Source organism: Adiantum capillus-veneris, chromosome 11, assembly GCF_014529385.1.
Source record: "Adiantum capillus-veneris isolate H3 chromosome 11, ASM1452938v2, whole genome shotgun sequence".
Lineage (NCBI taxonomy): Eukaryota > Viridiplantae > Streptophyta > Polypodiopsida > Polypodiales > Pteridaceae > Adiantum > Adiantum capillus-veneris.
In genome coordinates, this window is record NC_140941.1 from 119,026,020 (window position 1) to 119,040,263 (window position 14,244).

At 44.3% G+C, this 14,244-nt stretch overlaps 1 protein-coding gene across 1 annotated transcript in view; it reads left to right on the plus strand.

Moving 5' to 3' along the window:
• Positions 1-4,166: 4,166 nt before the first annotated feature.
• LOC147447911 (protein NLP9-like) overlaps positions 4,167-14,244 on the plus strand; it is a 40,288-nt gene continuing 30,210 nt past the window's right edge. Inside the window, exons 1-3 of the mRNA XM_086523812.1 lie at positions 4,167-5,276; positions 5,384-6,595; positions 6,704-6,751. Of these exons, the coding sequence (XP_086379938.1) occupies positions 5,121-5,276; positions 5,384-6,595; positions 6,704-6,751 (1,416 nt within the window). The 5' untranslated portion in view covers positions 4,167-5,120. The remainder of the gene's footprint in view (positions 5,277-5,383; positions 6,596-6,703; positions 6,752-14,244) is intronic.

Sequence of the window (14,244 nt, forward strand, 5' to 3'; positions counted from 1 at the left end):
ACAAATTGGTCCAGCCATCCAAACCCTAAAACTTTAAGGTGTTAAGGAACCTCCAATCTAGCCAATTTATGTAAGCCTATAGTTAAGCACCCCTTAAAGGTTAGAAGTTGGGCTTACCCCAACAATCGCCCCCTTAAGCCAAACTTGGGAGATCATTCTTATATTATTTCTGTCATAAAATATAATATCTAACCAACCCAAATGATTTTTTCATATTAAACTGATAATTTAATGTGGGAGAATAAACGGGAGCAAGGGTTAGAATATAGACATGTGCTTACATATCTATCTCAACACGGGGCCAACGGTTAAAGGGGTCAAATGAGAGATGGTATGTCAAAGAGCAAGGCTACCTAGTGGAGCTTAAAGACCTCAGGGTTAGCTTCATTAAAGACCTCCAATAGTTAGTGTTAAGAGTCCTTTGACCTTAGGTAAGCTAGGGCTGTGCTTGAGGCAGGAACTCGACCCAAGCTTGAGGTGCTTGTCGTGCTTGCTGACTGAGGTGCTTGAGGCGCTTGTCGTGCTTGCTGACTAAGGTCCTTGAGGTGCTTGCTGACTAAGGTGCTAAGGTGCTCCATGACTAAGGTGCTTGAGGGGGTAAGGTGCTCAAAAGTCGATGCATATCCCTACAGAGGGGGGGGAGAGCCCTCATTGTAGGGGCTAGAGAGAGAACACATACACTCTCACACAAGGCATCCTTGGTACAAAGAAAGCAATAGGGACACCTGTCAGCCTTCTCCTCATATTGCCCTCATAGTGTGCCTAAAGTCTATTGGTTGGCCTCCCAAGGGGTCCAATGATAATTTAGTTGATTTAATTAATTGTTTATGAATTTATCAAGTCCTCTCTCTCAAAGGGAAAAGGGGGACACTTGTCCCAAGACTAGCATGCTTGCTTGATATGGACTTTGCATGTGATTGGTCAGGCTTGCAGGGGTCCAATGAGCTTCCATGATGAGCTAGAAGAGGGGGTCGACCAAAGCAAGAAGGGGGCTAGCTTGGGGGGGTATACTCTCCCACACACACACACACATTCTCATTGTGTGAAGTGCAAAGTGGAAGAGCTCCATCTCCTTCTCCAAGCTAGTAGAGAAGTTGAGAGCCTACACCAACACTCTTGGCTATGGAATGCAAATCCAACCAAGAGCCATGCTTCAATGCTTAAGCTTGCCATCTTCTCCATATTCATTACTATGATATTATGTATGCTAGCAATAAGAGTGATATAAGTGAGGAACTATTTCTTTCTCCTATGAATGTTTCTTCTCTATCTTCCCTACCCTCATTTCCCGCTAGCTCTCTCCACCTTTGAAGGTGTTTGAGGCCTTGGGACTGAGATTGAGGATAGTTAATGCTTTTTACAAAGTCTATGTTATGCTCGTGATGCATGAAGCTATCCATCTTCATTCCATCACCTAGGTCACAAGGAGCACAAAGATTGTATAGTCCCAAGTCTCTCTTGATGGGAGAACCTATAATACAAAAGCCTATTGGAGGGGGGACCGGCTCCACATAAATCCGGTCCTCAAATGTTGTCAAGTTCTCTAAACTCTCTCTCTTGCAAAAGTATTGTTCATGCCAAGTTAATTAAGTACTATAGTTATGTTGCTACCGTCAATTAAGTTCACCCTCTATGTTCTCAAAGTAGTCTCACAGAAATGCTCTCTTTAATTCTCCTAATTCCGCTATTCTCAAAGTTCAAAGGCCATCTCCATTACAATTTCTCCATCTTCTCTCTTTCGTTGTCCTCCTCTTGAAGGTCCTTGTTATAGTGATAGTTGGGATCTATGATACATCTGCAGGTTCATATGATACATCATTCATCACCATGGCTCACACGGATACATCTTGCAGGCTGACATGTAGATCCTTTTGGCAACAATTTCATGATATCTTCATGGGTAGGACATCAACAATCACATCGTGGCTCTGATTCCAGTTAATGGTTCCAAGGGGGTTAGCCTTTCGAGGAGGTCACCCATCCCAGTATTGTCGCCACACATGCGCGCTTAACTACCACGTTCCACAAATTGTTCTAACCATCCAGACCCCAAAATCTTAAGGTGTTATGGACCTTCGATCTAGCCAATTTATGCAAGCCTATAGTTAAGCACCCCTTAAAGGTCACAAGTTGGGCTTACCCCAACACTACCACACTTGTGGATGCTTTTGGGATGTACCATTTTGCACTAGAATCATCAGGACACCACTATTTTTGAAAACTTTAAGGTAATGAATTCTTCTCAATGCATTGCAAATTAAAAAAAAGAGTGACTCTCCGTTATTGGAGGAGAAGAATATTGTGGCCCTCCAGCACTAGAAGAGGAGCATATCTTAACCCTTAAACACTAGAGGAGAAAATAGGATACGAGGAAAAGGTACGTTTCCTACGATTATAATAATTGGGTGAGGACGATGCCACCTCCTTGCCATACTTACTTATGGTTTTTTTCTTTTATGGGGGGCATGCGAGCACATAATGCATTGATCATGATCTTTTAAACCCATGTATGTAAATTTTTTATCGCTATCAATATCTACAACTTCTAAACTTTCATTCTTGCGAGGTTTGGACGATTGATAACTTGTAGACACTTTACTATCCTTCCATTGGTGCATATTCAATGGTGATTTATTTCATGAATGTGATTGGAATTGAACCCTTCCCTATGAAGTAATCATGGCACACTAGTTAGAGCCGAGTCGCACCCAGAGGTTGTGGGAGAAGGAAGACATCCAACGCTAGAAAATTTGATTTTTTGTGTAGGATTGTAGAAGCCGTGTTGATGTTGAAATAACCCCCTCATTTTTCAAGAGTTTAAGCTATAATTCTACAAAGAAACGCACAAGCACATTTCTCTCTAGATCTGCCCAATCAACATGTTCCCTTTTCACCAATAATTTCTCCTCCTATGTAAACCAAGCTATCTTTTTGTGCGGGTGCGACCAGGGGTTAGTTTTTTTTCTCTTAACCCTGCTACACAGAGTGCAACTCTACTCCTAGAAGTGGGATTAGGCTATCGACCTTGGGGGGTCCTTGATAGAAAGAGGCAAGGGGGGAGCCTAGAGTTCAATATAGACAAAGGAGAACATAGAAGAGTGAGTCAGGAGAGGTTGGGAAGGGACTTCTCATGATGCAACGAGTTCAAACAACATGCTAAATAGAGCACCCACATCGTGGGCTATATTTTTAATTAGAATCTTTTGAAGATTTGTCTTCAAAAGGGGGTCGAACTAAGACTGGATCGAGCAAGATTCTATCAGCTCTAGGCCAACCACTCCAAAGAATGCATGAAGTGTTACCCGTGTGGCATCACTGGCCTCTAGCACTCACTCAAAAGTTCGCGTTGCACACAAGCTCCGCGTCAGAGTTGTGAGAGTGTGTTTTGAGGATGTCATGGGGTGCGGTGCGTGCAGGAACATCTCGTAAGATATGAGTTCTCTGATGAGCTGTTCGAGAGATCTAAGGAGCTGAGGGTCTGCTCCCTCTTTGGCAGCTTGACGTGCTCTCTCTCTTTCTCTCTCTCCAAGTGAAGTGCACAATAAATCCCAACTGGCTTGCCTAAAAGGAACCCCCCCCCTTCGAGACTAAGTGGCACGGGCATGGGGGGGTGGGATCTACGGTGGGGGGATTGTGGGCCGTAGATCTGGGCGACGGCGCCAAAAGTAATCTAGGGTTACTTTCGGGGGTTGCCGTCTTGCACACATGTTTTAAGTAAATTAGGGGCCGCATGCTTCAGGAACCTGTGCAAGGCGAAGTGGTTAGGGCATGTGCCTCCCATGGGTGAGGTCATGGATTCAAACCCCATGCCCGTCAAAATGAGATTATTTCGAAACGTGGGTACCCTAGATTACTTTTTGTAATCTAGGGTATCTGGGCCTAGATCTACGGCCTACAATCCCCTTGACGTAGATCCCACCTCCCCATGCCCGTGCCACTTAGTCCTGAGGCGCCCCGCTCCCTTTCTGGCCCATTTGTGCCTCTTGTGCGTACAACTGCCCTGCCATACTCTAACTGTCCACCTTTAGAAATTGCCACATAGTGGCGAATTTCAAGTGTATACCCACTTACCGTCTGTGGAATAAATTTTTGAAAAAGATTAGTGCCATCGTATCACACTGTAAGTCCACGAGAGAGAGAGAGAGAGAGAGAGAGAGAGAGAGACCCTTAGCGAGTCGGAGGGGGCAATTGTGGGAAGTTGTGGTCGATGCCTTATTGAATGGCTCCCCCACTTGTGGGAGCCCAGCAAGGCAGACCTACGGTCTCAAGGGGAAACCAGCTCCAGCCTCCAGGTTTACGTCTTATTGCTTCACCGCACATCATCTTACCTCTCAATCCTCCTCATCTATGGCCCTTCTCTGACAGTCATCGGTGATGACAACGACCATCATTCTCACACGCGTCTTTGATGCAATGATGAAGATGATGGTCACGGACTCTCAGATGCCTCTTTTGCCTGACGCTTGTCAATGAGAAGGTGTAATTTGAGCTACTCACATGCCATCTTCTGAGAGAATGCTTCAGAGAGAGAATGATGATGATGCCTGTATCGCCATAGCAGGTGCAAATAGCCTTGGACGAAGTATTATGCCGGGAAGGAGATGACCCATTGTAACATTTCAGTCTTCAGCAGGGTTCTTCTGTTCTGATTCATGATTTTTCTGCTGTTTGGTTTCCTCCATGGTTTCTCTTCGGTGTCAGGCAAGGTGGTTACTCCCTAAGTAATTGTTGCAGATTACAAGGTTGTACTTGAGAATCTGTTGACTAGAGATGAGGCTTTACATTTGTATCATGACTCATCCATTACTCTTATTCACATTTTGATTTGGAAAGTCTGGAAAGCAGGTGTATTGTCATCAATCTAAACTGCAGTTAGGGCTCATTTCTCCACCATAGAGACAGTTCTTTGAGATAAAGGTAGTTAAGGTTTCAGTATTGTCACCAGATGCACTAATGTTCCTGCTTAATCATAGGTGGCAGCTCGACATTAGTTCGTGAAATTCTTCAGTGTGTTGCCATTGCAGGACAATGTAAGCTTGTAATGTGCTCATCCTATTGCCGCATATATACCAAAGTGGGTCAAGATTGACATATCATCACCCCACAACAGCACGGTGCTAATGTCACACTTATCGACATCCTCTCTCTCATTAGCACTTGTATCATCATCGTCACTGCCTTATTATCATCGAGATCATGAAGCCCACATTATCAACCATCACGGCTGTTACCGGCTCCATCATCCTGCATACCACGATGTCATGAGCAGAGCTATTGTAAGTAGGCGTTTAGATAAATCACAATCAAGGACAGCCTCTGTTCCTTAACACCAAAGGATTTTGGGTAGGGTAGTGGTAAAATGGGTTCAGCTTCTCCATTTCAGCAGCAGGACATTGAGCAGGTGCCCTCTAGTGATCAAATGGTGACGATGCTTTCTTCGGATCTTAAATTTGCAGTCGATGATGGTATCCTCTGTGAGTTCATGGATCTTGATGAACTTGCAGCGAAGCCCATGCAGGAGCAGGGACCCACGACAACCACCATGACAACTCCTGGTTTGGATCAGTGTATCCCTTACCTAACAGGTTTTTCTCCAGCTTTCTCCCCTTCTGGAGTACCTCTGTTTTCTTATCAGAGCCCCCCTTTATCCTGCTTTCTTGACTCTCCTGTTGGCATAAGTTCACCTTTTCAAGAAAATGCTGACAATGGTATCAGAGTGCCCGCATCGGACTGTTTGGAGACTCTACAAATCCAAACTGGTGCTCTCAATGGATTATCCTTTCAAAAATTTGCTGGCACAACAGTAGATACTTGTATATACAAAGAAGCTTCCATGCCTCAAACATCCATTGCCCTTCCTTCCCTTCCTAGAATAGAGAAAGTTGTGGAGGATGCATTCCAAACTTCAAATTTAAATGAGCAGTCCAGTGGAGGTAAAGAATGTGTTAATGGTAAATATTCATTGTGTAGAGATTCAAAGGTGCATAAGGCTTCAAGGGCAAGTAGAAAAGCAGATAATATAGACAAATCAGCGAAGCGAGTACATTTGGATGTGATGTATGAAAAGGGAATTTCTGATCAGCCTAATGCATTAGATAAGGCAAACCACTCAACTTCTCTGGGATTGTCTTTCCATGACCGCATTAAGCTTGCTCTGCGGAAGTATCTGAACATTCTAAGGAGCAACGTGCTTGTCCAGGTTTGGCTTCCTCAGAAAACAGGCAAAACTGCAGTTCTTACAACATGTGGGCAGCCGTTTTTTGTCTGCCAGCCCATTGATTGCTTGTCATCCTATCGTAAGCTTTCTGCTCAATATACCTTTTCAGTAGAGGAAGGGGACTCCGGAGTATTTCCTGGACTCCCTGGGCGTGTGTTTTTGAAGAGAACACCTGAGTGGACCCCTAATGTACAGCTTTATCAAAGGAATGAGTACTTGCGCGTCTATGATGCTGAGCGATGTAATGTACATGGATCTCTTGCTGTGCCTGTTCTTGAGAAGTTCACAGGGAATTGTGTGGCTGTCATTGAATTAGTCATGTTACTTGAGAAAATTGAGTACCGTGCAGAAATGGAGGGTATTTCTCAGGCCCTTCAGGTGAGTCTTTGTCGTCTTCCCTTGAGTTGCATTGTTTTGGCGTTCTTTCATGCTAAAGACCTTTTCTTGCTGTTTGGCCTCTGAAAACTTTTTTTGTGCGTCTTTTAGGAGGTAAACCTTTGCAGTGCAGAAAGGCAATGTTGTCTTCCTTTGCAGGTATTTTCTACCCTCCTCCCCCTAGGTGTAAAGTTCTGGGTTGATCATATACGTGTCCAATTGCTGCATACCCCTATTGAAGAATGCTTAACGTTCTGTACTTGGCCTTACCCTGTATGATTCCACATGTTGATACTAAGTATGCGTGTACTCATTATTAATTTATTAATGAGTACACGCAGACTTAGTATCAACATGTGGAACATAGCCTTTGTGTGGTTCTTGTTTGTTCTTTGCCATGGAGTCTGTGACTGGAAGGATCTATCACCCTTTTGACACATCAATGATCAAACAAATCACCTAAGAAGAGAGATCCCTAGCCGGTAATTGCTGCCACAGGTCTGAGAAGGGACGGTTGGAAGTACAGCACCATACAACCCCCTCGAGTCATAAATCACGGGCAAAGTATTAACCGGTCAACATAACAGGCAAATGGGAAAAACATGGCAAGCGAAAAACAATTGTACGACTGGAAAATATTCGTAACAGAATGGAAAGAGGCCTAACAATGCACTCGATCTTACATGGAAGAGGCTTAGTTCCTGTTCAAAGGTTAGTGGTCCTTCGAACGCCTCCGGAGGCATTTCTTTAGTAATTAGCCACAAGTTTCTATGAGTGTGAAGTGAGACCACTCTACACAATCTGAGTTATAATTGGCACACAGGCGTTCAATTTATAGGCACTTTAGCCCAAAAGCATGTCAAAAAGCTTTGCTATAGAAAACTGGCTGTAAAAGCATCTTGTTTTTAAACTTTGTGCCACAAAAAGCAACTTGCAAAAATTCAATGCCACATCATTAATGTTGCATGGCCGGCCACATCAGCACCCTGTACTGCCTACTTTTTCTGCCGCAAATTCGGTCCCAAGTCGCAACACGATTTCCGTGTGGTTGTGCTCATAACTTGGTTTCCTCTCTTGACTCTGCTTGGCTTCTCCTTTTGCTCCCCTTTCTGTGGCTTATGCCATGCCAACGATTTGCCAAAATAGGCACGGCTATCCATTGCTGAAAAAGACAATCGAGCAAATCTTTGTCATGATTGTGATTTATTTGCATCATAGACTTTCTCGAGGTTGTAGATATGTGAAGTGACGTGCCAGAGGACCCCTACACTTGGATGGTCACGACACTTCTCTCCAGAGACATGCCTCTTTGCCAAAAGCCACACTCCTTCTGTCACAAACTGTTGACATCAAGAAACGTTTGGCTTCCATGGTCTCTGTGGCAAGCATTTTCAAATTTCCTCATTTTGACAAAATGTCGTCTTTGAACAGGGAGGTCATTTAACTATGTGCAAAAGTAGTCTTGGGGAAGCCTGCCAAGTCCTTGGAGCATGCAGTTGGGTAGCAATTGAACTCCACCACCGCATAACATTGTCATGGATGCTTGAGAGTCAGTCGCTGCCTGCATCATCGCCTATGTCATCGCCAGAAGGCTCTAGAAGAATCTAGAAGGATCTAGAAGATTCTAGAAGGTTCTAAGAAGATTCCGGAAGAATCTAGAAGTTTTTGGAAAGCTCTAGAAAGTTGAAGAAGGTTCTAGAAGAACTAGAAGGATCAAGAAGTTTCTAGAAGCTTGGAGAAGATTTTGGAAGAATCTAGAAGTTTCTGGAAAGCTCTAGAAAGTTGAAGAAGGATCCAGAAGGTTCTAGAAGAACTAGAAGGATCAAGAAGGTTCTAAAAGATTCTAACCTCTTCAAGAAGAACCTAGAAAGTCCTAACCTCCTCAAGCACTAGTATAAATAGACGTCTTGGGCCACAAGCCCCTCAGATTTGCCAACACCAGTTGTGAGCCTCCTATGAAAAAATCCCTCTTCTAGTTCTTATGTTCAAGTCTTGTCCTTGCAATCAAGCCTTGTCTTGTACTCAAGTCATGTAATCCAAGTCTTGTATCTAGCTCTCTTAATAAAGTATTAAGTCTTGTAATCAATATTAAGCTTATCATCAAGTCCAAGTTCTTGTACATTGTGAGCGCCTCCTCTTGCTCTCTTCTAGCTCTATACGCACTCATAACAAACATTATCTTTGAGGAATTCCGCAGCCTGAGAAATCTTCGATTCTTTTATGTAGTTCCCCAAAGCATAGATGTTGTCAAATTGTTGGAGGAACTGCAAGGCTTTCTTCCTGACCTTCCCTAAGTGAAAAATTTTACTGAGATTCGGCCATCCTTGAAATCCTTTGGTTGGTTATGTGCAAACCCCGGATGTGGATAGTAGGGATATCCATACGGGCTCCGGCCATTGTACCCAGGTGGTTGTGGTGGTGGCAGAGGCGGTTGCATTGGATCAAGGTCAGACGGCTATATTGTGTTCCTGAAAACACTCCCAATTGTAACAGAAGGCTAAGACGGTTGTCGGTTAGACTCTTGCACTTTCTGGTGCTGGAGGAGGTGGTGCCACCGGGGACATCAAAGGGGGCAACATATAATTCAGAAACTGCCAGAAACTTAGCAACATTGGCAGATTTTGCTGAGTATATCGTGAAGCTCATCGAGGAGAAAATGCAAGTACTCTGTAGAATCTAGAAACGCCATTGTGCTCTGTTTGTTCTTGGTAGGATTGGCGTGCTTTCAAAAAAGCACACGATTGGAGTTTTGATATCACTGTAATGGGAAGGGCACCACGTGCCAATGGAAAAAGACAGTCTAAACAAACTTTAGACGCTTCAAAACATCTGAATGGAAAAAGATGCACTGCACACGAGACACGGAGTGGTGGAGTTCCACCCCAAGAGAGCACCGACCCCAAACGGTGGTGCCCCTTTTGCTATTTCTTCATATTGCTTCAACACGTTACAACTCTAGCAGCCTCCTCTGCACCTTCACGCTGTAGGATGCCAAAGAGTGAGCCTTAGCACATATTGAAGGCCCTTGGCCTACCAAAAACAGTTTACATGAGGAGCTTCAAGTCCCAAAAGAATCTAGTCCAATAACTAAGTTAAAAATCTACCAGCGCAAATTACAGAAATCTGTACACTTGCCACGTCAGCATGTCAGTGCGAAATCCAGGCGTTCGTATAGCTTGCTACGTTGTGAGCCTTCACGCAATTTACTAAGTGTGTGTGTGTGCTTGCTTTATTTTGGGCCCCATCAGATGGGGTCCCATAAGTTGTTGAGGGTTAGGATTATTAAGTTATTGAGGGTTAGGATTATTAATCTAAACCCAACTTGTTATTTGGGCCACTCAGCAAGGATCTGTAAGTTGGTGAGAACTTCATCTTTTTCTGCTTTTGCTAGGGTTTAGGCCCCTCGGCTAGGATCTGTAGGCGGGCTGGGGTGCCCAATCCTCTAGGCTTTCAGTGACTTTGACACGTCAACAATTTGTGACAAATACAATTACTGGGGAGAGTCACCGCTCAAAATGTTGAGCGAAAATTCTCGGCAAAGCCCATTGGATTGGCGTGGGAGACGAAGAGGAGGATGAGATCGACTTGGTTCTATTTTCGGCTTGTTTCATGCGGCCATTTTTTTTGGAGTGTGAGAAGGTACCAGATTACGAGATTTTGCGACTTCAACATGGGTCCCCCCTTGCTCGAGTGCTCGTGACGACAACGATCAAAACCAACAAGTGGCTATGGATAGCAGATCAACCATCCAGTTAGCGGCCTATGCATCGGCAGAGTTCTCCAGGAGATCAACAAATTGTTTGACTCGAGATTGTGAAGCCAAAAGCAAATGCCCGAGTTCGCTAGAGGACAAAGGCAAAGGTCAGCTTGACAAGGATGGTAGTACCAGTACTTAGTTAGCTAGCTGCCTTGGTACCCACTAGGTACGACCACAATTCTTATGAATGTGAGTGGATGCTTTGTTTGGCTCGGGAGTTTGAAGCCAAAGGCAAAAGCAAGAACTCACAGATAGACAAAGACAAAGGCAAGCTGGACAGAGATTATGGTCATAAAGATCTGACAGAGGAGATCGGCATGGCACACGTGGTTGCGGCCACAGTGGCCTCGACGTCAGATTTCTAGTCAATGTGCAAGTGTCACCACTAGCTGCAGCCAGAGAGAGGCTTGTGAGTGGTAGAGAGGGGCAATCAGTGCTCCGTATAATTAATTTGGACCCTTGTATTGGAGTTCAAGTTATTGGTGTTTGGATCTGTAGGTTGGAGTTCAAGGCACATGCATCTGGTAGGGAACCAATCAGACGTATCTAAAACGCTATGGATGAGTGCACCAATCCATTGTTGTTGGTCGGATCATGGACAGGATATGTTCTACAATTCATTATCTTGGAGTATTATATTTTGGACGTGATGTGTTCACAGTTCACGGACGAGGATTATTGGATGTAGTGTGGTCTACAGTTCAAATTTTCTACAAAGGCAACCGATGCTCAAGATGGCATTATTGTTAGGTACAAAGTTGAGGGGAGCAATACCGAGGTGTATCCAGTTGGTGGCCACTTCTGAGGTGTCCATGGTAGCTTCTTCATCGACTTGGTCTCACTATTGATGTCCACTATGAGCTGTAGAGAGGGTGGTAGAGTTTTGGCATCTCAAGTGAACTGCCCAATGTGATCCCATTATTTATTTTGGCTTTTAGGTATTTATTTTACTTATTTGTCAAAGTCTGGGTAGGGTAATTTACTGAGGTTGCTATATAAGCAACCCCTTGCCTCCATTATATACACATTCAGTTATTCATTGCCAAGGTCGATTGGTTCAGGAGACTCTCTCTCTCTCTCTCTCTCTCTCTCTCTCTCTCTCTCTCTCTCTCTCTCCCCTTGATCTCTACGCTTCCGTATCGTCGACTTTGACAATATTGTGGGTACTTGGTGCTTGATATTGTGGGTACTGCTGGAGATGCTTGGTACTGCGACGACGACGACGAGGCTAAGGCTGAAAAACGCGCTGATCTGCTATGGCTGAAATCTGAAAACGCTGGTACTAGGGGCTGAAGACGCTGATGTCTGAGTCCCAAAATGCCGATGGGCTGATCCAAAAACGTTGGTTGGAAGCTGATAGTGCGGGTATTGCCTTCCTCGCCAGCTTCTTCTACCTTCTCTAGCGCCCAAAGGGCTTCTGTAAGTTGTAGCGGAAGTGAATGTTGAACTTTGCTCAAGATGAGTGCTCCGAATTGTGCTCAAGGGTTCCTTTTACTTACGGAAGGGAGAGCCTTCCGTTCCTTTAGTGAGAGAGTGTAAATGATCACAAACAAAGTGATTAAACACTCTGAATGAAGGTGCTGAGACTGAGAGATAGAGAGAGAAGAATACGGCACCAGAATGTTTTCAAACCCTCCTCCGAAGGCCCCACTCTCTATGACGAGAGTGGTCTACTATTGATTGCACAAATCTCTACAATGCAATGGACTTGCCGACGATGTCGACGATGATGAGGACGACGACGAGATGGGTTGAAATATGGAAACTCTAAGGGCTGAAATCTGCAAATCTTGTATCGGCTGAATTTTGACTCTATGTTGGTGACGACGGCAATGACGACGACGCGATGGCGATGCACTGAAAACGCAGATGCTGAAATCTGCGAATAGCGGGCTGAATCTGCAAATGTTGGCTGATCAGACCATGCGGCGAGGATCTGCTGCGGGAAGGTGAGATCTGCAAGGTTTGGGGGCTCCGGTGCGGAGACTTATTGCTGAAAATGAAAAACGTTGATGCTCTAGATCTGTCGTTGGGAATCTGTAAAACGCTGAGGTTGGTTTGTAATGCAAAAACGCTGGGCTGTTCTGCTGCTTGAAGCAAAAACGCTAGGGAGTCTGCTATGATCTGTTGTCACTAGACTTCATCTGCAACTGCAAAAGGCTGGGCTGATCTGCAAATGCTGAAAACGCTGGCTTCTTTGGTGGTTGAAAACGCTAGGTTGCGTGCCGGGGGAGTCTTGCTGAGAAGGTGCTCTGTTGGACACTTAGTCCCTGCTGCCTCTTCTGCCAGAAAGCACTAGCGCTAGCTTTTATTATATACATGCTTGGTCAAATTGCCCTACCCAGTTTCCCAAGAAAGTCACTTATTAATAATAAGTGAAAAATGACTAAAATAGGAAAAAAGAATCTGTGCACTGTAAAAATGCTCATGATGGCTACTGACTGTAATCTGATGATCATGCTGTGTGCAACCAGAGGATATGTATCTACTCTAAGTGTCTGGACATGCACTGTCTGCGAACAGACTCACAAAAGTGCTAGAACAGTTCCTAAGCTAGGCTGACTGAACCCTTGTCATGAAGTAGCTTGTGCACGTACACATAGGGTTAGATGTGCACGTGACATCCCCTCCTTTTTAAAGTGAGGTACTGGTACCGAACTGTATGGTGTCGAGGGAGATCGCTAACAGCGTCTGGATGAATCCCGGGAAGGACTCTTCACCGTCCCACTTTGATGTGTGGATCGTGCGATACTTAAAATTCATAAAGGTCTGCAATGCTTGCTTCTTTGGGCCACGCCGAAAGTGACAAAGTCATCTTTGGCTCCTTCAATGCTTCAACTTTGTCTATAGTCATACGTCTACCTTCTTCAAGAATCTGGATGAAAATTCCTGATACCACTTCCAACACAGAAACATGAAGATACCCATTCCATGTAAAGTGACTGAAAAAATTATAGTCTTCTTTAAAGACTGTGCATGCAATGTAGATAAACATATGATGGAGTGCCAAACCGTTCATCAAACACACGCAAACAATGGAATCGAAACTTGTCTTTCTGATCTAAATCTATCAACTATGGCAATCACAATGGAAATGGCGATGCTTGATGCTCAATCCTTCTTGTGCTCTATCAAGGAAGTGACATAAAATGTGAATTCCTTGGGTGCAAACATTTCATCTTGTCATGAGTAATCCGTATACATCCGTGCTCATTCATGAGTGAATCGTGTTCATCGTACCATATGGCATGCCTATGAAAAGGGATCACATAAGGACGGTGACTAAAATACAGGAAACCATCACGAATGAAACACTCGAACTATACGTGCTGATTAATCATGCGCACACATAATACTTCCTGTGGGGGTTCTTGAGACTTCGATTCGAGAGCGAAGATCGGTTCTTCGTGATTGGTCGAATGTGCAATTAGGTTAGCTTCACTAGACAAAGTATCCACTAAACCATCATCCTTGTGAACAATCACATCATTATCATGCAAATCATCATGTTTGTGAATAATCACATCTTTATCATGCAAATCATGTGTGTCGTGCTTTGGAGAAGACAAGATTGAGAGAGTCTCCTTCTCCTGATTCTTTTCAATCTTCGCCTGCACGATAGAAATGAGAGATGAAGAATGAATAACTTCCTCTCCACGAATGACAATGGGAGAGTCACTTTTGGCATTGAAAGTGAACGTATTTTCCACCCAATCAATGAGAGGGTTATGCTCGCGAAACCATCGAATGCCCACAAGCATATCACATCCTGAAAGAGGAGAGACTACAAATTTCCTGCGAAAGGATGCTTGTTGAACATTGAACAACACACCAACGCATTCTCCTGTAATGAGAGTCCATACCGAGAGCGAAGCCCGACACCTCGAAAGGAGAT